This window comes from Convolutriloba macropyga, chromosome 2, assembly GCF_964194025.1.
Source record: "Convolutriloba macropyga chromosome 2, txConMacr16.3, whole genome shotgun sequence".
Taxonomy (NCBI): Eukaryota; Metazoa; Xenacoelomorpha; order Acoela; family Convolutidae; genus Convolutriloba; species Convolutriloba macropyga.
The window spans coordinates 27,103,782-27,127,504 of record NC_134469.1 but is presented as its reverse complement, the minus strand read 5'-3'; the positions used below and the strand labels follow the sequence as shown (position 1 = coordinate 27,127,504).

The 23,723-nt window shown below is 36.1% G+C and overlaps 1 protein-coding gene across 2 annotated transcripts in view; it reads right to left on the bottom strand.

Annotated features, from left to right (window-relative positions):
• LOC142358579 (uncharacterized) overlaps positions 1 to 23,723 on the bottom strand; it is a 73,162-nt gene that overhangs the window by 3,864 nt on the left and 45,575 nt on the right. The window contains exons 7-8 of one of the 2 annotated variants that reach the window (XM_075409998.1): positions 13,390 to 13,633; positions 6,862 to 7,161 (exon numbers count right to left, since the gene is read on the bottom strand). In XM_075409998.1, the coding sequence (XP_075266113.1) occupies positions 6,862 to 7,161; positions 13,390 to 13,633 (544 nt within the window). The remainder of the gene's footprint in view (positions 1 to 6,861; positions 7,162 to 13,389; positions 13,634 to 23,723) is intronic. The other variant, XM_075409999.1, reaches the window with a different exon arrangement.

The following is a 23,723-nucleotide window of genomic DNA, read 5'->3' as shown; positions in this document are numbered from 1 at the left end:
CCACAAGAGACAACAGTACGGAAATTCGCTGATTATTATTCGAGACCTTTAGTTTGAATTTTGGATCTGCATATAGCTTAGTTTTTACCATACCACCCTCTCGTTTTTAGGATACCAAAGGACGCCCAAGAATATGACAACAGCCAGCTAAGCAATTTACTTCAACATCTAAGCACCGCCCCTCACCCCGATGTAGAAGTCTCTAAAACAATTTCTGTGAATCGCATACTTGGATATTAGTGAGCTGAAACGCTCTAAGAGCACTTAATACACGCTGGTCGCGACCAGTTTATCTCGCCTTTCAGGACGAAGAGTCAAATGGGTCAGACAAAAAATCGGCCTAGTGAAAAATCGCATAAAAAAGACCGTCAGGACTAATATAATTGCTACAAACTTTGTTTGAGAGAAATTAATAAACATAGCCGGCAGATTGCCGGAAAATAGCCGCGATAGACGCTTGTGACCTACCATGAATTGAAACAACCAAAGAAATAAGATTGACAGATCGATCACCTGCTTTTTAATAGACCACTAGACTTTTTGGGTTAGATTCTTCGGAGTGTCCTTTTTATGATACATTTGCTCTATAAGGAAAAAGCCCTAATAGAGCTTTTCAATATTAATATTCGATATTAAAACTCAAGATTCTATTACTCAGGAATTAGGGCTTATACGTTTAGCACTACTTAGATGCACTATTGACCTTTAATTAGTAAATGTTCACAAAAATTCAAAGTTCCATAAGTGAGTTCAGAAGTCAATTTTTTCAGTGAGGTAAGTCACACAATTGACCTAAAAGCGGAAATGACGTCAAGAACACAAATTTTAACTGCAAAGCAGTAGAAGTCACGAAAAAGTCAAATCCAAGAAGTCAGGGTAAGACGAAACAAATCTGTTAGACGATAAAAAAATTAGGAGCGCAATAAGAGCCACCTGGAATTGCTGACCTGGAATTTTAAAAAATTTCACTCGCTTTGAGGAAATTTGTCGCACCCAATTTATTACTTTCTGAGAACAACCGTTTTCCACAATTTGTAGACGTGCAGGGGTGGGGATGGGGGCTGGTGAAGTGAGAGGGGGGGGGGGGCTGATATATGTGTGTGGGGGGGGGATCAACTTCCAAGAACCGCCCTTCACACCATAAGTCTCCAAAAGTTTCTGTGAATCGCACACATTAGTGAGCTGAAACGCTCTAAAAGCACTTAATACACGCTGGGCGCTATTTGTTTATCTCGTTTTTGAGGACGAAGAGTCAAATGCGATGGGTCAGACGAAAAATCGGTCAAGCGAAAAATCGCATTAAAAAAACCGACAGGACTAATATAGTTGCTACGAACTTCATTTGCGAGCAATTAATAAGAAAAATCTCTAGATATATTCATGTTTTTACCGCCGAGCCCCCTCCTCCTACGAGGAAAACAGTACAAGGTTTGCTTGAGAACAAGTTAGCGCTCTGACACAACAGACTCGTCATTTGGCACGATGTGATCAACAACAGCATCACTCAGCACAAAACCAACTGATGTCCCTTCAAAAACCGATACATCACCCTTAGCACAGCGCAAATGACGTCACGCATGCAATTCAGTTGAAATTGCATGAACGAATGAACAAAAAGCGGCTGTGACGTCATATGGTCGTAACAAAAATCATGACGACGAAATAAAAAAACATAGCCGGAAGAATTCCGGAAGCGACTCGCAGGGTCAAAACTACACTAACAAAACCATATCTGCAGCGGAAGCCACTACCTTTTGTAATAAACCATTAACTCACTATCTCTCACGGTCTGCTCTAAAAATTGGTGAAACTTAAACCACTGTCACCAAGAGAAACAAAATGCAGCAAAATTTTATATTATTGAAAATGTTTGGTAACGTTAAAAAATCCGAAAAAATTAAGGTGGTAAAAAGACTGATAGTCTTAAAACGCTGACAAGGTTATCAATTGCCTTCAAACAATTCATGATTCTAATCTGAAAAAGATCGCGAAAGCAAACGGCATATAATAATCTTAGCAATTAAGTTAAATCTTTTCAAAAAAGAAAGCTCAAATTTAAGAATAAGAAAACACCTATAATTACACTTATAATAACTGCATTTAAGCCAAAAAACAACACACACTTGTTCCCTAGTGTACATATGCTAAACAACATGATTTCATACTAATTCAAAAATTAAATTGATCGTAGAAAAGACATAAGCAGCAGAAGAATATTCAAGGCAAAATATCGTTTAAATTAATACCAAGGCCGGAAGAACGTTGCAGTAAATAGTCATAAAGGGGAAATCTTGGAATAGGCTTGCTATCAAACTCTCAGTACTGCCTTATGTTGAAATAAATCAATTGCAAACCAAAGAAATGACGAAAATCTAGGAAAAAGCTGAAATCGTTCTTTTTTAACAACTGAAAAAAATCAATATACCGAAAAAAATGTAGGCGCCAGGACAAAGCAAGAATGATACCAACTAGAATGCGAAGAATATGGGCACAATGTAAGGAACACCGTAACAAAAAGACATTCTTGATTTTTGAAAGTTAAAAATCAATTTTTAAAATTTAAGCCGGAAGCAAAAAACATAGCCGGAAGAATTCCGGAAGCACCAAAACTTCACAAAAAGCTGAAGCCGTTACCTTTTGTAAACCATTAACTCATTACCTCCCCGGGTCTGATCTAAAAATCGGTGAAATTTAAACCACTGTCACCAAGAGAAAGAAAATGCAGCAAAATTTTATTATTGAAAACGTTTGGAAACGTTAAAAAAGTCTGAAATTTTTAGGATGGTAGAAAAACTGATAGCCTATCAAACTCTCAGTACTGCCTTATGTTGAAAGAAATCAATTGCAAACCAAAGAAATGACGAAAATCTAAGCAAAAGCTGAAATCGTTCTTTTTTAACAACTGAAAAAATCAATATACCGAAAAAAATATAGGTGCCAGGACAAAGCAAGAATGATACCAACTAGAATGCGAAGAATATGGGCACAATGTAAGGAACACCGTAACAAAAAGACATTCTTGATTTTTGAAAGTTAAAAATCAATTTTTAAAATTTAAGGAAAGCGAATACATTTCATTGTTCACCATTCAAGACATAGAAAAGATAACTAGTCATTCAATATAAAGATCTATCCTCCTGAAGAGAACAAAAAAATAGGAAAAAGAAGAATTCATAAATACGAAACATTGAAACATTTTGCAAAAAATGGTCAAAAAACTTTTAAGACTGCATTTATGAAAAAAATTTAACTGTTTTTCAAAAACTTTATTGAAACTGTTTTATTGAAACAAAATTGAAGTTCCTCATGTTGCACAGAAAGACTATTTCTAGGAATTACAACCAAAATACAAACAAAAAACTGACGAAAATCGGAAAAAAACAACCAAAATTGGATTAGCATATGTACAATTTTGTAAAAAAAAATTACACCGAGGGAGAAAGAGGCGTTGAGTATATGAATTATCAAAGAGAAGTTGCCATTTTAACTGATTTTTGACAAAAAGACAGTTAAAAGATCCAAAAATGAAGAAATTAATAGTAAAAAAGCCAAAATTAATTTAAAAAATCAAGAAATGTTTGCCAATTTTCAAATTGAAACGCATTTTCAGGCTCTGCAAAACACTGTGGAATCAATTTCCGAGGTTGACATTTCAATATAGTATCGAATAAAATTTATTTCTACAAGAAACCAAATTAAAAGCAAAAAAATTGGCCACTTAGACGAAAAACGGCTAAAAACGGTTATCTATATGTGCCATTCAGTCAAAAACTACATTTCAAAGTCAAAAAATCATTCACTAAACGCAACGCATGATCAAAAAACTTCTCTCGCTTAGCGAAAATCTGTTCACCAAGACATCTTTTCTCACTTTTGCTTTTAGGTCAAAATGCCGCGTGAACAAAACTACTTCCTGTAAAAAAAACATAGCCGGAAGAATTCCGGAACCGACTCGAAGCACCAAAACTTCACAAAAAGCTGAAGCCGTTACCTTTTGTAAACCATTTACTCATTACCTCCCCGGGTCTGATCTAAAAATCGGTGAAATTAAAACCACTGTCACCAAGAGAAAGAAAATGCAGCAAAATTTTATTATTGAAAACGTTTGGTAACGTTAAAAAAGTCTGAAATTTTTAGGATGGTCAAAAAACTGATAGCCTGACAAAACTGACAGGGCCATCAATTGCCCTCAGATAGTTATTGATTCTAATCTCAAAAAGATCGCGAAAGCAAACGGCAGATAAAAACTTTTCAAAAAAGACAGGAAAGTCAAAATTATTCAAAAAAGTGCTCAAACTTAAGAATCAGAGAACCACTACAATTAGATTTCTAATCACGGCAATTAAGACAAAAATAATACATGATTCTTCCTTGTTTCATATATGCTAGACAACATGATTTCATACTAATTCAAAAATTAAATTAATCATAGAAAAACAAAAGCAACAGAATAATATTCAAAGGCAAAAAATCGTCTAAAAACAATACCCAGCCCGGAAGAAAATTGCTATGAATAGTAATAAGTAGAAATGTTAGAAAAAGACTTTCTAGCAAACTCCCAGTACTGCCTTATTTTGAATTAAATCAATTGCAAACCGAAGAAACCAAGATCTAAGAAAAAGTTGAATTCATTAAATTTTTTAACAACTGAAAAAGTCAATATAACGAATATAAAAGTAGGTGCCAGGACAAAACTAGAATGATACAAACAAGAATGTGAAGAATATGGACACAATGTTAGGAACACCGTAAAAAAAGACCAATTCTTGATTTTTGAAAGTTAAAAATCAAATTTAAAAAAACCAAGAAAAATGAGTACATTTCATTGATCAGCATTCGAGGCATAGAAAAGACAACGAGTCATTCGAGACAAAAATCCAACTTGGTGAAGAGAATAAAACAAGAAAAAGCAGAATTCAGACATGCGAAACAATGAAACATTTTGCAAAAAAGTGGTCAAGAAATATTTAAGTGGTCAAAAAATTTATCTGTTTTTTCAAAAACTTAACACCAAAAAATGATTGAATTTTTATTGAAACAAAATTAAAGTCCCTCATGTTCCCCAAAATACTATTTCTAGTAATTAAAAGCAAAATACAAACAAAAAAACTGAAAAAAATTGGCAAAAAACTACGAAAATCGGATTACCAAATGTACAATTTTATGAAACAAAATTACATCGAGGTAGAAAGAGGCATTGAGTATATAAATTATCAAAGGGAAGTTGCCATATTAACTGATTTTTGACAAAAAAACAGCTAAAAGATCCAAAAAAGAAGAAATTTATACAAAAAAAGCCAAAAATTAACTAAAAAATCAAGAAATATGTGCCAATTTCGCATTTGAAACGCAATTTCAGGCTATGCAGAAGATTGTGCTATCAATTTCCGGGGTTTACATTTCAACATAGCATCGATTAAAAATTATTTCTACAAAAAAACCAAATTAAAAGCAAAACAATTGGGCCACTTAGACGAAAAAACGGCTAAAACGGTTATCTATATGTGCAATTCAGTCAAAAACTACTTTTCAATGTCAAAAAGTCATTCACTAAACGCAGCGCATGATCAAAAAACTTCTCTCGCTCAGAAAAAATTAGTTCACACTGCAATTTTACTCGCTTTCGCTTTTAGGTCAAAACATCGTCTGAACGAATAGTACTTCCGGTAAAAAAAAACCTTAAGAAAACCAATACTCCTCTTCGAGTCGTAAAAAGACCGAGAGAAAACCAATGCTCCTCTTCGAGTCGTAAAAAAACCAAGAGAAGGCCAATAATAGCCCCAGCTATCGCTGTGCGGCTATTAACAAAGAAAAAACAGAAAGACGTTCGACATCTCTACGAAGTTAATCACTAGTCATCAACAGATTAATGATTAGTCAGCATGGTAACCAAGAATAGTACGAAGAAGCCTAACAACAGAAACCACAGCAGCCATAATTTAATTGAATAGTTCTTAATCTGATCTCTTTTATTAGCTTCCCTAGCCTGTGTATCTTTTGGCACTTACTGACGCATAATCGCGGATTGAGTTAGCTTTTTATCAGGCGAAACAATTAGCAACGAGCATCCCTTCTCTCGCCTAGGCTATTTTTCGACCTGTTTTTTTTTCACCTGTTCGCTTGTTTCAGTGAATCTGGTGGCACCCAGTGACGAAGAATCCTGTCAGCACCTAAACCTACATTTGTATTCACCAACATTTGTTTTCACCAGCGGAATTGACTTTTGCATTCTGTTTTGCATCACTGACATTCGACAGATTATAAAAACAGAGATCACCATATATCCTCATCGAGTCTCGAAAACCGTGATAAAGCTACGCGCGGTGGGGGGGGGGGGTGGAGCCAATAGTGGGGGTGGGGGGGGTCAACAAAGGGGGGGTGTCAACCTCTAAGAACCGCCCCTCACACCATAAGTATAAGTATAAGTCTCCAAGACAGTTTGAGCTGAAACAGACCTGAAAGGCTCTAAGAGCACATAATGCCCGCTGGGCGCTACCTGTTTATCCCGTTTTTGAGGACGAAAAGTCAAAAGCGTCAGACGAAAAATTGGTCAAGCGAAAAATCGCATAAAAAAAGACCGACAGGACTAATATAATTGCTACAAACTTCGTTTGAGAGCAATTAATAAGGATACAAAATTGATCAACTGTTATATTGTAGAGGTATAGCCGTTAGATGCGGAGCCTAATTGTTATAGGACACATGGTGGACAGAGCTCCAAGAATAGCTGTTAAGATCAGACCTCCTTCATGATATGCTTCTCAAGATTAGATTAGGAGGATGTAGCTGGATGGGGGCGGGGTTGGATAGGTGAGGGTTATTTAGGTAGGTAGGGCATTTAGGTACGAATGGGATACGAACCAGATTTGGTCATCTCGCCTTCCGTATTTTCCTCTGAAACCACTTCTTGCAGCAGCCGTGCTCCTATGTACGGTCGCGAAATGGGAGGAGGCACCGTTGTAGATTCTCCATTCACGATAGTCGTCAGTAGTGGCAAAAAGTCTCCAGAAGGCCCCGTAGGCAGCCTAGGTAGGTGAGATGCCTTCGTGCCGGACTGTTTGTATGCACTGCTGGATAGATTGTTGTCATCTATTACTGTACGAGGCAGTTGATATGAGGCTTCCATGGTCGAAACGTCAAACTGGGTATTCTCAGCTGTCACTAAGAACAATAATTAATGAAATCAACCTAGACAGTTACATTATGTAGTCTTTTTTTAAAAAAATGAGACTTCTTATTCATATTACAATAAATAGTGCTGAACATGATTTTCACACTACATAGTATCAAAATATATGATTTTATATTATACTATAATATTATACTATACTATATAAACATTTTAAACCATTATCATCAGTCGCATTGTTGCGGCTGCTCAAGAATATCAGCCGAACCGATATATCACAGCCTAAATCTCGAGCTTTACGCCGGCTTGATTCTTCACAGGGTTCGATCCACTAATAATCTCGTCGAAACAATTAATACGGACGTATTAACGGACTAACTTTAATTTTGTTGATTGAAGTTAAGAAAATCCTTAGTGATAATCTATGTTCAATCTCGTGCAGAAGTTTGAAAGGCTTCAGCCAGTGTTAGTAATGTCGCTAAATTCTCGTCAAGTAAGCTCAACTAACTTAAAACTCGCAAGATCTTAAGATCTATCAAAACTTAGCAAAAAAGACTGAAGTTGTTAAAGAATCAAATCTGAGAGCCAACTGCTCTTGGTAGCAGTTTCTAATGGTTCTGAATACAATATGGTTTCACTATTCAAACAATTGGGTTAAAGTAAATAATCAAGCATATATCCATTATAACATCATTGCTACTTGTTTCTGATTGGTTAATCAAGAAAGTGATTTAAGTATTTGTTTACATAGTAAATGTCAAATTACTGCAATATTTACTTTTATTCACATAAGCACGGATGGTCATTACGTAGCTTTAAATAACTCTAATGTACGGTATCTGACCTTTAATGAACACCTTAAATATAATAAAATAAACAACTTAAGAAATTCAACAATAAATGACAAGATATCAAAAAATGCCAATTTTGCACCATATAAGTGCTAATAGCCACACTTGTGGGTCTGTTGCGAAAAAGTTCGTTGGGTCCATGAGTAGCTTAGAGGTTACCCTAACCGTGTGCTATAATCTCGGGTTCCTCAGGTTTTCCCTTCCAAAAATCGGGGGGGGGGGTGGAGAAATGTTTGGTCCCAACTTGCAAAAATTTTCAGTTTTGACCATTGTTGAGTTTTGACAAATTCTAAGTTTTTTCAGTTTCAAACGCTATTTCTTGCTGTCTGACGGCTTTTGTTGCTGATTTGAAGTGGCGCCAACACGTATGGAAATTTTGTAAGCCTAACGAACAAACCATTCATCCTAGTTCAATCCGATCATTTTATCAGCATTTTTTCAATTCCGTTTTTCCATCAAATGGGATAGGAAACATGTATCTCTTACACGGAACATGAATAACTTCTGCCGTGCATAAATGAACAAGAGACCTTGCCCTAGCAGAATAGGGAACAGGTACCAATGATGCCGACACTTTCGTTGAACCTTTTCTTGCTATTTTTGAATCAGCTGTTGATAAATATGCATCAATGTCACATAAAAAGGCAACAAAGCAAAGTAGAACAAAAAAACCGTCGACTGACAGAAGAGCAAAGAAAATCGATATCACAAAAGCCTTTTTTAATAATCAGTTTGAGAATAAACCCTGATACTCAGGCGTACAAACATTATAAATAGTAAACAGAGCCGTAAAAGCAGTCTGATTTGTTAAACAGAAAACTAACAGGATGGGAAAAAATCAACAGATCTTGGTGAACTAGTAAACCATTTGAACAGATCGTTTACGAAGACGAGTTTACAGTGGTCCGCATGTTTTACCTTTTTTTAACCATACTGATTTGCCAAATAAGGCATTCTGGGAGACACTCAGAAAATACCTCTACACTGCTTTTGCTTTACATGAAAATAACAAAGCCCCGGGACCTGGAGAGATAACTGCTCTCCCGATCAAATCATGCAAATTGACAATAGGCCAGCACAATAAGTCTGCTTTCCATGGCTGTAATAAGGAACGTATTATTCTCTCTAAATTGACACTGGCTCATGTATCTCATTCTAAAAAAATAGACTGGAAAGAAAAACTGCCGTTGAAAAAATAGTGAGCTTCTCTTAAAACAAATGACAGAATATACTAAAAACAAAACAAACATAACCGTCTAACGTCGGGCAAATTGCTCTCAAACGACCGGCGAGCAGTTGATTCCGTCAGTAGCTAGCCACGGATTAGTGAGGCTAGCTTTAGCTTAATTGAAGGGGCGTGAGGTGAGCGCAGCGGGGGGGGGGGGGGGGTGGGTGGGGTGGGGGTGTGTGCACCGCAACAGCAACAGTGGGAGGGGATCTTTGGGTGGAGGGGGGCACTTACGGCATGAACGAGGTGAAGGGGTGGGGCTGGGGGCTGACATGGGGTGGAGGATCAATTTCTAAGAACCGCTTTTCACACCATTAGTATAAGTCGCCAAAACAGTTTCAGTGAATCACATACCTGTAGACCAGTGAGCTGAAAGGCACTTAGATAACTTAATGCTCACTGGGCGCTACCTCTTTATCCCCCTTCTGAGGACGAAAAGTTAAATGGATCCAAAAAGTTAAAAGTAAAATAGGTCAGCGAAAAATTGCATAAAAAAGTTTAACATGAATAATATAATTGCTACATACTTCGTTTGAGAGCAATTAACATTTCCTAAAAATTGCAATTTTAAGTAAATTATTACTAAACATTTCTACTATAATTCAGCGTTAATGAGCATAATAGATGACAACATCACGCCACATAACAGCATCTGAAGTGCGACATCAACAAAAGAGTTAAGGAGAGAGAGAGAGAGAGAGAGGAGAGAGAGAGAGAGAGAGAGAGAGAGAGAGAGAGACTGATAAGGAAAGAAACCCCAACTTAAACATAGAGAGAAAGAGCTAGAAAGATTTTCCATGATGAGATTAACTCCGCAACTTCTAGTTTTCTAGCCTTGTTAGTAATTAACTCAAAAACAAAAAAACAAAAAAAGGCAAGATGTAAAAGTCCAGAATTCGCAATGAAAAAATTGTTCAAAACTATTGTTTGTCTCCGAAGTTCTGTCATGTAACCCATCTGCCAGACTTAAAAAGTTTCGTTGGCCAGTAATAATCGTTAAACTCGAAGAAAAAAATTTTAACAATGGCAAGTTTTAAACGAAATCTTGATAAAAATCGGAATATTAAGTGATGAGATTAACTCCGCAACTTCTAGTTTTCTAGCCTTGTTAGTAATTAACTCAAAAACAAAAAAACAAAAAAAGGCAAGATGCAAAAGTCCAGAATTCGCAATGAAAAAATTGTTCAAAACTATTGTTTGTCTCCGAAGTTCTGTCATGTAACCCATCTGCCAGACTTAAAAAGTTTCGTTGGCCAGTAATAATCGTTAAACTCGAAGAAAAAAATTTTAACAATGGCAAGTTTTAAACGAAATCTTGATAAAAATCGGAATATTAATATCTTAGGAACTACTTAATTGTCTCAAGAGACGATCTAGTATCCCTATTTCAAGCCTTAAATAGATTCACTGGAGATCCATAAATATTGATAACCAATCCATTGAATTTAGAAACTATGCAGTAGCTTGTTATCAAACCTTGGAGGAGCTCCCTGTGCCCTTGGTGCCGAGAAAAGCAAAAAAAGCTGGCAGATTGCCAGAAAATAGCCGCAATAGCTTTGTAGATCTGCAGTCCCAAAAAGATTTAAAAAAGACAGACTAAAAACAAAATTTAATCTTTTCGATTGCTGCGATTTTAAACTTCGATCAGGAATCTGTATAACTTATTGCTGTTTCTATTAGCTGCTCTTATATACCCTTCAATTAGAGTGATATACACTCACTTGACCTTATCTCTTTGAATTAAAGTAAAGAAAAGTCAATTTTAGAGGGAGGAAGTTATTTTTGCGAGTGAGGTAAGTCACGTTTGATCAAAAACAATCACGCAAATGAACAAAAAACTCGATCATCTAAGAGTTAAAAATGACGTCACGCGCGCATTTGAGTTGAAATTGCATGAACGAATGAACAGAACGCAGATTTGAAGTGAATGTGAGGTCATAGGGTCGTAACAAAAATCTTGACGCCGGAATAAAAAAACCAATAGAGAGCCAATAATAACTTCAGCTATGCAACAAGCTATTATAAAACAATAGAGGAGGTTCCTTGGCTTTTGAGACTGGAGAAACCTAAAAAAATGGCAAAAAATTTCCAAAGTTTTGAAAAATAGTTTAAAATTTTGAAAATTAGTATAAATTTGCGTGTTTTTGGTTGGAGCACCAAAACTTATAGCTCTTAAAATGGTCATAAAGATTACCTATATCTTGCAAAAGACCTTTATCAACTTTAGCTAGCCTCATTTTTAGACGAGTCCAACAAGAAAATTCGAAAATTGACGAAAAAAAAACAAAAAAATGCAGCATTTTGAGCTCAAAAACTCCTAAAAATGACCTTTTAACCTTAAACTACGGCTTTCCCAGTAGCTTCACCACACTAAGCACTTGAGTGACTACTTAATGCGGTTAAGGGCTTCTAATGAAACTTAATGCCCGCTGGGTGCTACCTGTTTATCCCGTTTTTAAGGACGAAAAGTCAAATGGTTCAGACGAAAAATCGGCCAAGCAAAAAATCGCATAAAAAAGACCAACAGGACTAATATAATTGCTACAAACTTCGTTTGAGAGCAATTACTCAAAAAACTGTTTCATTTTCAGAAAAAAATTTCTATTATAAATTCTCTTCCAGAGTTGCTTCTATTTCATCAAACTTGAAAATAACAAAATACTGTTGCTTTTTCCTAGATTTGCAAAAGTTGTTAATTCTATTGCACAAATTTCGTGGAAAAAGTAGTTATCTACGGCTTTTTCAAAATGCGACAAATATACTTTTTGTTCCTTGTTGATGAAAACAAAACGAAATGGTGTTGTCTCAGAAACAGAAATTAATCACGGTGTTCCTCGGGGAACAGTTTTAAATCCACTTATTTTACTTCTTTATGCAAATGATTTTTCTCAAAACGTCAAGACAACCGAACAATTAGTCCAAAGTGTAGACATTTGTATTTGGACCGGGGAAAACGTATTAACACAAACCCGCAGAAAAACAAGTTGACGTTAAATGCAAATAGAACTGAACTAACTTACTTTTCTCGCAATGATGAAATTGCCGCTTTTTGTTTGAAAAAAGATGTCATCAAACCCTGACAAGCTGAGGACATCTAGGTATCCAAATTGATATGAAGATCTTATTCTATGCACAATTGAAGTCTCTAAAAATATGGCTACAGCTATTCGTTCAATATATTTGATAAGACATCAAATTGATTTAAACACGAAACTAATGCTGTTCAAATGACTTGTTCTATCTATTTGTCCTTTATTGGAACTATTTTCAATGCCTATCAGAAAATACTTCTACATCGGCAATTAATTACGTGGCAAAAGTCCTTCCTTCGTACGAAATACGACAGGGCTAGAGATTTTCTAATACACGTAAAATTACTCCAAGTTGAGCTGCTGTTATCTAAACTGATATCTGTCATTAATGAAGATATCTGTCATTAATCAGCAAAAGCGTTTCCACAAGTTCCACGGATTCCTAACACCAAAGTAAATCCTCAATCAAAACGCTGGAAAATCAGTCAAGAAGACATTATATGAAATCATTGATGCACCATGTGTGCATAACAGGAATAAATTGCCTGATTATATTCGATTCGCACGTGAAAAAAGTATAATAAGCTGAAGGATTTCTTTGTTTCTTAACACGAGCATATACCTTTAAATAGAAACCTAGGTACATTCGGAACTATATTATAATTATATCTTTTATTTGATTTCATACTTAAAATAATGTTAATGAATGCCTGGATCATTTTTAGATACTATTTTTGTCAATTCATTCAACAAAAACTCAACAAAAACTTTAGATAATTCAACAAAAACTCAACATAAACTTTAGATAATTCAACAAAAACTCAACAAAAACTTTAGAAAAACTTCAAAAAAAACTTTAGATAATATTTTTGTCAATGTCATTCAACAAAAACTCTATATTAGAATTATATCTTTTATTTGATTTCATACTTGAAATAATGTTAATGAATGCCTGGATCATTTTTAGATAATATTTTTGCCAATTCATTTACCAATTCGAAAAAGATTACGAACGCGTAACAAGCTGAGTGTGTTTATATACAAAGTTTTTGCAAAGGCAATGAGAACCTTTTTAAGACACCACCTTTTCCTTTATTAAAGTTCGCTTCGACAATATACCATCCGGTAATCTAAGAACTGCTGGATAACCTTTGAATGCTGCAGCAGTGACATCCCACCCCATCTCATTGACAGCTTGTGATCCATACTTCCTCTGAATTGCTACATTCTCCCTCGTCTTCTGCTGGGTCACCCTCTGACTCATCACCTGGTTCAGCTCACTCATCATGGCCCGCTGAGACTTAGCCATGAACTTCTGCTCTTGCTGTTCCTCATCAAAAGTTGAATTGTAGAACACATGTCTACTGCCCTGGTCTCCGTGTCCCATTGATGACTGTAACATAAAAATCAAAATGAAATTTAAGTAGAGATCACTAATATGTTTCTTCTTAACTTTCAGCCTGAGCTCTTAAGGCTCTTCGGAGTGTTGGATCACGGTTTTTTTCTCTTAAAGCAACCAACTGTTCTCAAGACTTTATTCTCTCTCTCTCTCTCTTATAATTTAATAGCTTTCAGTAAGTAACATTTGCTATGTATATTCATTAAATATTTATCCGGATTCAACAGAGGCATATAAGGGCAGTGCGTACAATAGTTTACAGCATAGTAAATTTAACAACAAATATACTTGTACAATTTAAATGCACCGGTTAAGAAATGTAACTTAAAACAACAAAATGTTTATTAGCTCTATGATCATCAAAACAATCCTTTTTAGGACTACTTGATATCCAAGGATATCACACTAGCTCCCTCTTTTTTTTCCTTTCAGCATTTTTTTATAAATAAGAATATACAGATATGCGATTACACCAATTTACCACAGCTTAATGGAGTCCAAACAATTTTTAAGAAATAGCAATGAATGATTTACAGAATGTTTCAAATATAGAAGGATTAACATTTTTTTTATAAAAATGAAAAAGTTACACATTGACTTCCTCGAAGTCGTTTATGGAGTCACCTTTTGTATAAACCGAGCATAAACTTTTTCTCCGCTCCATAAGCTCTTCTTCCCTTTCAGTGTCAGGGGGTATAAGGCTGTTTTCCGATTCAGACTTTTTCATGACAACGTGTGCATGCTTTTCCCACTTATCCGTCTCTCCAGCTATTTTTCGAGAGTGAGTTCTGTCAACTACGACCATTGGTTTGACTGGAACCTTTTGTTTTCCGACTTTCAAAAAGTTCGGAACTAAACGACGCACAGAGCTAAATCTGTGATAACGATACATGCATAGTAAGTGCAAGGCCAGTGAAACTAGGAATGATACCACTCCCATAAGGAGTGCAAATTTAAACGGCATGTAGCTCTCAAAAGTGTTAATCAAAACAGGTTTCAATTGTGTCATTTGAATTGCGATGGGCTTGGCTATCTCTGCAAGGTTTTCTGTTTTTCTCATTGACGGCATTTTTATTAATTTCTCTTGTACTTGTCTAATAAAAGTAAGACCGGCCTGATCTTTATTGTTGAAGTATGGGAGTTGGTCGATTCCTGGCACTTCAGTCAATAAATGCTTGAGAGGGTCAGGAAGTTCTACTTGAATTTTAATTGCTGGAATCCTGTGACAGCTTCCTAGGTCAGATCTAATTTTCAAGTGTGGAGTGGTAATTTGCTTGCCACATTACAATGTAATAAGACATATTTGGCAACCTGGGTAAGTTCTGACTTGGAGAGCGTTTGAACTGTCCATGGAAGACTCTCGCATGGTAAATGTGTCCGTCGCTGACCAGATTACCCAGATTCCGTATCCTAAGTTTTCTGCTGCCTCTATCACTGGTAAAACAACATTTTCGGTTGGACAAATTACTAAAGCATCCATATTCGTTCTGAAGAAGAGTGTAGCTAAGCATGAGGAGTGTCCCAACTCCGTTGGAATTGTCTCATGACAAATTCTGTAGTTGGAAGATCCTAAACATTTTCCCAACTGATCTTTGCTTAGCACTGCTGTTTCCATAGAGTTCTCTGATATGGCTAAGTATGGAGCTTCTATTTTCCATCTAATAGCACTTCCAGTACCTTTTTGTGGCATTGGTACAATTTTTGCAGTAAAAACTGTGAAAACTGTTTAACGAGAAGCCAACGGGATTGCGAGGGTTAAGAGTAGCCCTTCCTTAATCGATAGTGCATCCGTCAACAGTTCCGCATTGTAGTAAGACAGGAGATCATCCATGCGAATTGCTAGGGTCAGTCGGTCACGAGCGTTCATCTGTTCGCGGGCAACATAGTCTAGAATGTTCATTAGAGAGTCTCGAGGTACTAAAAACATCGGTAATCTTTTTTGTAACAGTGTTGGTATTGAATTAAGTAAATTCATGCGATATCCGATAAGTGCAGCTCTATAGCTCTTGACGTCTGAATATATCATATTGAGTAACGATGCTGCCGTGCCCAATTAAAGTTTATCTGCTGATTTGAAAAAAGTAGTTGGTCACAGTCTTGGAGCAATTTAATGTTTTTGTTGAAAACTTCGAACTGTTTTTGAATTAATTCCCAGTTTCTGTTCTGGTTCTCAATAAGTTGAATCTTTTGCAGAGTGGCCAGTTCATTCGAAATGAAAAAGAATTTATCATCTGTCTCAGATTTTACAAGTGAGACGTATGTCGCTATCTGTTCGGTATAGTCGGCCAGTTTTTGAATGTTTTCAGCATTTTTCTTCGATTTGTCGTGACATCCGCCAAATACTCCAATGATTCCACAGCTTTCAGACAATCCAAAAGCAATTCCTCCAAAAAGTCCGATTGCCGCCAATCCCGCTAAGATAACTGGCGCTGCTCTTTTTTTCCGATTAGGAACTGTGTTTTTTACCGCCTCCAGGAAGTGCTCTGTTTCATTATGTAGGTATCTGACCTCTGACTTTGCAGTTGCCACCTCAGCGTCAATTTTTTGTAGAATCCAATCAACGTTAAAGCCAGTCGTGTTAGATAGAAAGTTCGTAGAAAAATTGAGAGGACAAAAAAAAGATGATTGGTGCCACATGTTCTTAAGATCTTTTAGCAGTTTCTCAAGGTCGGTCTTTACTGTAAAGTTGTACCTCGGAAATGGAATAAGAAATTCAACAGGAACAAATTTCTCGGCTAGAAGAATTTTTGAATTTTTGTGAAAGATTACTCCTTTTGACAAACATTCCGCATTTTCTCTGTTTTCCTCAACTTTTGTGAAAGCAGTGTTTTCATCGATTTGAAGCGATATTGCCACAAGTATACTGCCTGCTAGCCAGATCAGATTCATTTTCCTAAAGTATTTCCGTTTAGGTTTTCCGTTTATGACGATACAAACGGGAAACAGATGAAACAACATGAGTGCAGCGAAGTGAAACTTTAATTTCTTGAACGTTTCAATTCATTTTAACTGTTTATTTTCTATATACCTGGTGTTTGTTTTTTTCCTGCTTTATTCAAATCAGTTTAATTTTTTTGGATTGCTTTTTTTTAGCGTTTCTATGCTTCTGGTGTTAGATTTGACGAATTTGATCACAGAATTGCAAAAATGCATCGCTAATTGTAAATTGAGTTTTTCAGTTCAAAATGTGCTTCAACATATCTTATGGCCAGTACGGATTGTACTGTTGCATGAACGGACCCTTCGTGTGGGCCGAAGGAGGCCAATTATTGAGTTTCACTCCGCACAGAGCTTCACCTTGCCCGGTTGAATTGATCTCGAACAATTTTGAGGCACCGGAAAATGAATATTCTGCTTGGCCCATCATAATTGTGTTGTTGCCCATGATCGTCCTCATGGGTATTTTTTATTAATTTACTAAGAGGGAGATGGCGAAGACTAATTTAGCGTTGTTAGACTGCTGTTATTACTTGCTGTTAAGTGTTGTGTAACTTGTAGTTGATAATTTGCCAGTGTGTAGTTTTAAATGAACAAGTTTGTATTGTTATGTACTGTAACAGTATGCGGGAGAAAAGGAGAGATAGCGCGTTAATTGAGTGCACTTTCACGGTTGTTGGCTTGTTGTTTGTGTCAACTTACTAATTTAGTTATTTGCGTTGTTTTCAAGTGTAATACATTACTTGAGTTTTTTCATCAATTTACTTCAAATACAGAATTTTTTTTCTTTCAGGTTAAAATGAGTTTGGTTGAGATTTTTGATCTCATTAAATTACAACTGCCTCAACCAAAAGAAGGTTTTGGCCACGAAATAACAAAAGGAGAGCCATTTATTGTACGTGAAACTCTGATCAAGTATAAAGACAAAAATGTTGATGTAAGTTCATTCTCATTCTGCAGCAATAATTCTGACTAAACTTACGGTTGTTTCGTATTTATTTCAATGTTTGATTGAAATAGTCTATTGATTTTCAGCGTGCATTGTACAGTGCACTCAAATTCTCAACCGTATTGTCAAAATTCAATTGTCTGGAAGAGAAAGTCGGCTATTTTAACACCTCAGTTTATAATAACTGCGTCTTAAACCAAACTCAAGAAGATTTCCTGACCTGTAAATTACCCGATGGATTTACCCTTTCTCCCTGGTCCTTCGGTTTCAACATTCTCAGCTGTGGTCCTCACTATACTAATTTTCATACTGACTGCGAAGACCCAACAGATGCCTTTATTACATTACATGGCACCGGGAAGAAAATTTGGATTTTTCTTCCACCTGGAGAATTTGCGGCATTTTACGAACGGCCTACTGAAAATCCCGAAAATTTGTTGACTCATTTGAAGGATATAAAGCAAAAACGGTCATATTGTGTTCAGCTTCCGGGTGATACCGTTTATTTGCCATTTGGACAATTTCATCTAGTAGTAACAATTGCGGAAAGTTCAATTGCCCGGTTCAATTGATTTCGAACAATTTTGAGGCACCGGAAAATGAATATTCTGCTTGGCCCATCATAATTGTGTTGTTGCCCATGATCGTCCTCATGGGTATTTTTATTCATTTACTAAGAGGGAGATGACGAAGACTAAATTAGCGTTGTTAGACTGCTGTTAGTACTTGCTGTTAAGTGTTGTGTAACTTGTAGTTGATAATTTGCCAGTGTGTAGTTTTAATTATGAACAAGTTTGTATTGTTATGTACTCTAACATTATGCGGCAGAAAAGGAGAGATAGCGCGTTAATTGTGTGCACTTTCACGGTTGTTGGCTTGTTGTTTGTGTCAACTTACTAATTTAGTTATTTGCGTTGTTTTCAAGTGTAATACATTACTTGAGATTTTTCATCAATTTAATCTAATACAGAATTTTTTTTCTTTCAGGTTAAAATGAGTTTGGTTGAGATTTTTGATCTCAATAAATTACAACTGCCTCAACCAAAAGAAGGTTTTGGCCACGAAATAACAAAAGGAGAGCCATTTATTGTACGTGAACCTCTGATCAAGTATAAAGACAAAAATGTTGATGTAAGTTCATTCTCATTCTGCAGCAATAATTCTGACTAAACTTACGGTTGTTTCGTATTTATTTCAATGTTTGATTGAAATAGTCTATTGATTTTCAGCGTGCATTGTACAGTGCAATCAAATTTTCAACCGTATTGTCAAAATTCAATTGTCTGGAAGAGAAAGTCGGCTATTTTAACACCCCAGTTTATAATAACTGCGTCTTAAACCAAACTCAAGAAGATTTCCTGACCTGTAAATTACCCGATGGATTTACCCTTTCTCCCTGGTCCTTCGGTTTCAACATTCTCAGCTGTGGTCCTCAGTATACTAATTTTCATACTGACGGGGAAGACCCAACAGAAGCCTTTATTACATTACATGGCACCGTGAAGAAAATTTGGATTTTTCTTCCACCTGGAGAATTTGCGGCACTTTACGAACGGCCTACTGAAAATCCCGAAAATTTGTTGACTCATTTGAAGGATATAAAGCAAAAACGGTCATATTGTGTTCAGCTTCCGGGTGATACCGTTTATTTGCCATTTGGACAATTTCATCTAGTAGTAACAATTGCGGAAAGTACAATTGCCCGGTTCAATTGATTTCAAACAATTTTGAGGCACCGGAAAATGAATATTCTGCTTGGCCCATCATAATTGTGTTGGTGCCCATGATCGTCCTCATGGGTATTTTTATTAATTTACTAAGAGGGAGATGGCGAAGACTAAATTAGCGTTGTTAGACTGCTGTTAGTACTTGCTGTTAAGTGTTGTGTAACTTGTAGTTGATAATTTGCCAGTGTGTAGTTTTAATTGTGAACAAGTTTGTATTGTTATGTACTGTAACATTATGCGGCAGAAAAGGAGAGATAGCGCGTTAATTGAGTGCACTTTCACGGTTGTTGGCTTGTTGTTTGTGTCAACTTACTAATTTAGTTATTTGCGTTGTTTTCAAGTGTAAAACATTACTTGAGATTTTTCATCAATTTACTTCTAATACAGATTTTTTTTCTTTCAGGTTAAAATGAGTTTGGTTGAGATTTTTGATCTCATTAAATTACAACTGCCTCAAACAAAAGAAAGTTTTGGCCATGAAATAACAAAAGGAGAGCCATTTATTGTACGTGAACCTCTGATCAAGTATAAAGACAAAAATGTTGATGTAAGTTCATTCTCATTCTGCAGCAATAATTCCGACTAAACTTACGGTTGTTTCGTAATTATTTCAATGTTTGATTGAAATAGTCTATTGATTTTCAGCGTGCATTGTACAGTGCAATCAAATTTTCAACCGTATTGTCAAAATTCAATTGTCTGGAAGAGAAAGTTGGCTATTTTAACACCCCAGTTTATAATAACTGCGTCTTGAACCAAACTCAAGAGGATTTCCTGACCTGTAAATTACCCGATGGATTTACCCTTTCTCCCTGGTCCTTCGGTTTCAACATTCTCAGCTGTGGTCCTCAGTATACTAATTTTCATACTGACTGGGAAGACCCAACAGATGCCTTTATTACATTACATGGCACCGAGAAGAAAATTTGGATTTTTCTTCCACCTGGAGAATTTGCGGCACTTTACGAACGGCCTACTGAAAATCCCGAAGTTTTGTTGACTCATTTGAAGGATATACAGCAAAAACGTTCATATTGTGTTCAGCTTCCGGGTGATACCGTTTATTTGCCATTTGGACAATTTCATCTAGTAGTAACAATTGCGGAAAATTCAATAGCCCGGTTCAATTGATTTCGAACAATTTTGAGGCACCGGAAAATGAATATTCTGCTTGGCCCATCATAATTGTGTTGGTGCCCATGATCGTCAACATGGGTATTTTTTATTAATTTACAAAGAGGGAGATGGCGAAGACTAAATTAGCGTTGTTAGACTGCTGTTAGTACTTGCTGTTAAGTGTTGTGTTACTTGTAGTTGATAATTTGCCAGTGTGTAGTTTTAATTGTGAACAAGTTTGTATTGTTATGTACTGTAACAGTATGCGGGAGAAAAGGAGAGACAGCGCGTTAATTGTGTGCTTTTTTACGGTTGTTGGCTTGTTGTTTGTGTCAACTTACTAATTTAGTTATTTGCGTTGTTTTCAAGTGTAATACATTACTTGAGATTTTTCATCAATTTACTTCTAATACAGATTTTTTTTCTTTCAGGTTAAAATGAGTTTGGTTGAGATTTTTGATCTCATTAAATTACAACTGCCTCAAACAAAAGAAGGTTTTGGCCACGAAATAACAAAAGGAGAGCCATTTATTGTACGTGAACCTCTGATCAAGTAGAAAGACAAAAATGTTGATGTAAGTTCATTCTCATTCTGCAGCAATAATTCCGACTAAACTTACGGTTGTTTCGTATTTATTTCAATGTTTGATTGAAATAGTCTATTGATTTTCAGCGTGCATTGTACAGTGCAATCAAATTTTCAACCGTATTGTCAAAATTCAATTGTCTGGAAGAGAAAGTTGGCTATTTTAACACCCCAGTTTATAATAACTGCGTCTTAAACCAAACTCAAGAAGATTTCCTGACCTGTAAATTACCCGATGGATTTACCCTTTCTCCCTGGTCCTTCGGTTTCAACATTCTCAGCTGTGGTCCTCAGTATACTAATTTTCATACTGACTGGGAAGACCCAACAGATGCCTTTATTACATTACATGGCACCGAGAAGAAAATTTGGATTTTTCTTCCACCTGGAGAATTTGCGGCACTTTACGAACGGCCTACTGAAAATCCCGAAGTTTTGTTGACTCATTTGAAGGATATACAGCAAAAACGTTCATATTGTGTTCAGCTTCCGGGTGATACCGTTTATTTGCCATTTGGACAATTTCATCTAGTAGTAACAATTGCGGAAAATTCAATAGCCCGGTTCAATTGATTTCGAACAATTTTGAGGCACCGGAAAATGAATATTCTGCTTGGCCCATCATAATTGTGTTGGTGCCCATGATCGTCAACATGGGTATTTTTTATTATTTTACAAAGAGGGAGATGGCGAAGACTAAATTAGCGTTGTTAGACTGCTGTTAGTACTTGCTGTTAAGTGTTGTGTAACTTGTAGTTGATAATTTGCCAGTGTGTAGTTTTAATTGTGAACAAGTTTGTATTGTTATGTACTGTAACAGTATGCGGGAGAAAAGGAGAGATAGCGCGTTAATTGTGTGCACTTTTACGGTTGTTGGCTTGTTGTTTGTGTCAACTTACTAATTTAGTTATTTGCGTTCTTTTCAAGTGTAATACATTACTTGAGTTTTTTCATCAATTTACTTCTAATACAGAATTTTTTTTCTTTCAGGTTAAAATGAGTTTGGTTGAGATTTTTGATCTCATTAAATTACAACTGCCTCAACCAAAAGAAGGTTTTGGCCACGAAATAACAAAAGGAGAGCCATTTATTGTACGTGAACCTCTGATCAAGTATAAAGACAAAAATGTTGATGTAAGTTCATTCTCATTCTGCAGCAATAATTCTGACTAAACTTACGGTTGTTTCGTATTTATTTCAATGTTTGATTGAAATAGTCTATTGATTTTCAGCGTGCATTGTACAGTGCAATCAAATTCTCAACCGTATTGTCAAAATTCAATTGTCTGGAAGAGAAAGTCGGCTATTTTAACACCTCAGTTTATAATAACTGCGTCTTAAACCAAACTGAAGAAGATTTCCTGACCTGCAAATTACCCGATGGATTTACCCTTTCTCCCTGGTCCTTCGGTTTCAACATTCTCAGCTGTGGTCCTCACTATACTAATTTTCATACTGACTGGGAAGACCCAACAGATGCCTTTATTACATTACATGGCACCGGGAAGAAAATTTGGATTTTTCTTCCACCTGGAGAATTTGCGGCATTTTACGAACGGCCTACTGAAAATCCCGAAAATTTGTTGACTCATTTGAAGGATATAAAGCAAAAACGGTCATATTGTGTTCAGCTTCCGGGTGATACCGTTTATTTGCCATTTGGACAATTTCATCTAGTAGTAACAATTGCGGAAAGTTCAATTGCCCGGTTCAATTGATTTCGAACAATTTTGAGGCACCGGAAAATGAATTTTCTGCTTGGCCCATCATAATTGTGTTGGTGCCCATGATCGTCCTCATGGGTATTTTTATTAATTTACTAAGAGGGAGATGGCGAAGACTAAATTAGCGTTTTTAGACTGCTGTTAGCACTTGATGTTAAGTGTTGTGTAACTTGTAGTTGATAATTTGCCAGTGTAGTTTTAATTGTGAACAAGTTTGTATTGTTATGAACTGTAACAGTATGCGGGAGAAAAGGAGAGACAGCGCGTTAATTGTGCTTTTTTACGGTTGTTGGCTTGTTGTTTGTGTCAACTTACTAATTTAGTTATTTGCGTTGTTTTCAAGTGTAATACATTACTTGAGATTTTTCATCAGTTTACTTCTAACAGATTTTTTTTCTTTCAGGTTAAAATGAGTTTGGTTGAGATTTTTGATCTCATTAAATTACAACTGCCTCAAACAAAAGAAAGTTTTGGCCACGAAATAACAAACGGAGAGCCATTTATTGTACGTGAACCTCTGATCAAGTATAAAGACAAAAATGTTGATGTAAGTTCATTCTCATTCTGCAGCAATAATTCTGACTAAACTTACGGTTGTTTCGTATTCATTTCAATGTTTGATTGAAATAGTCTATTGACTTTCAGCGTGCATTGTACAGTGCAATCAAATTTTCAACCGTATTGTCAAAATTCAATTGTCTGGAAGAGAAAGTCGGCTATTTTAACACCCCAGTTTAAAATAACTGCGTCTTAAACCAAACTCAAGAAGATTTCCTGACCTGTAAATTACCCGATGGATTTACCCTTTCTCCCTGGTCCTTCGGTTTCAACATTCTCAGCTGTGGTCCTCAGTATACTAATTTTCATACTGACTGGGAAGACCCAACAGATGCCTTTATTACATTACATGGCACCGTGAAAATTTGGATTTTTCTTCCACCTGGAGAATTTGCGGCACTTTACGAACGGCCTACTGAAAATCCCGAAAATTTGTTGACTCATTTGAAGGATATAAAGCAAAAACGGTCATATTGTGTTCAGCTTC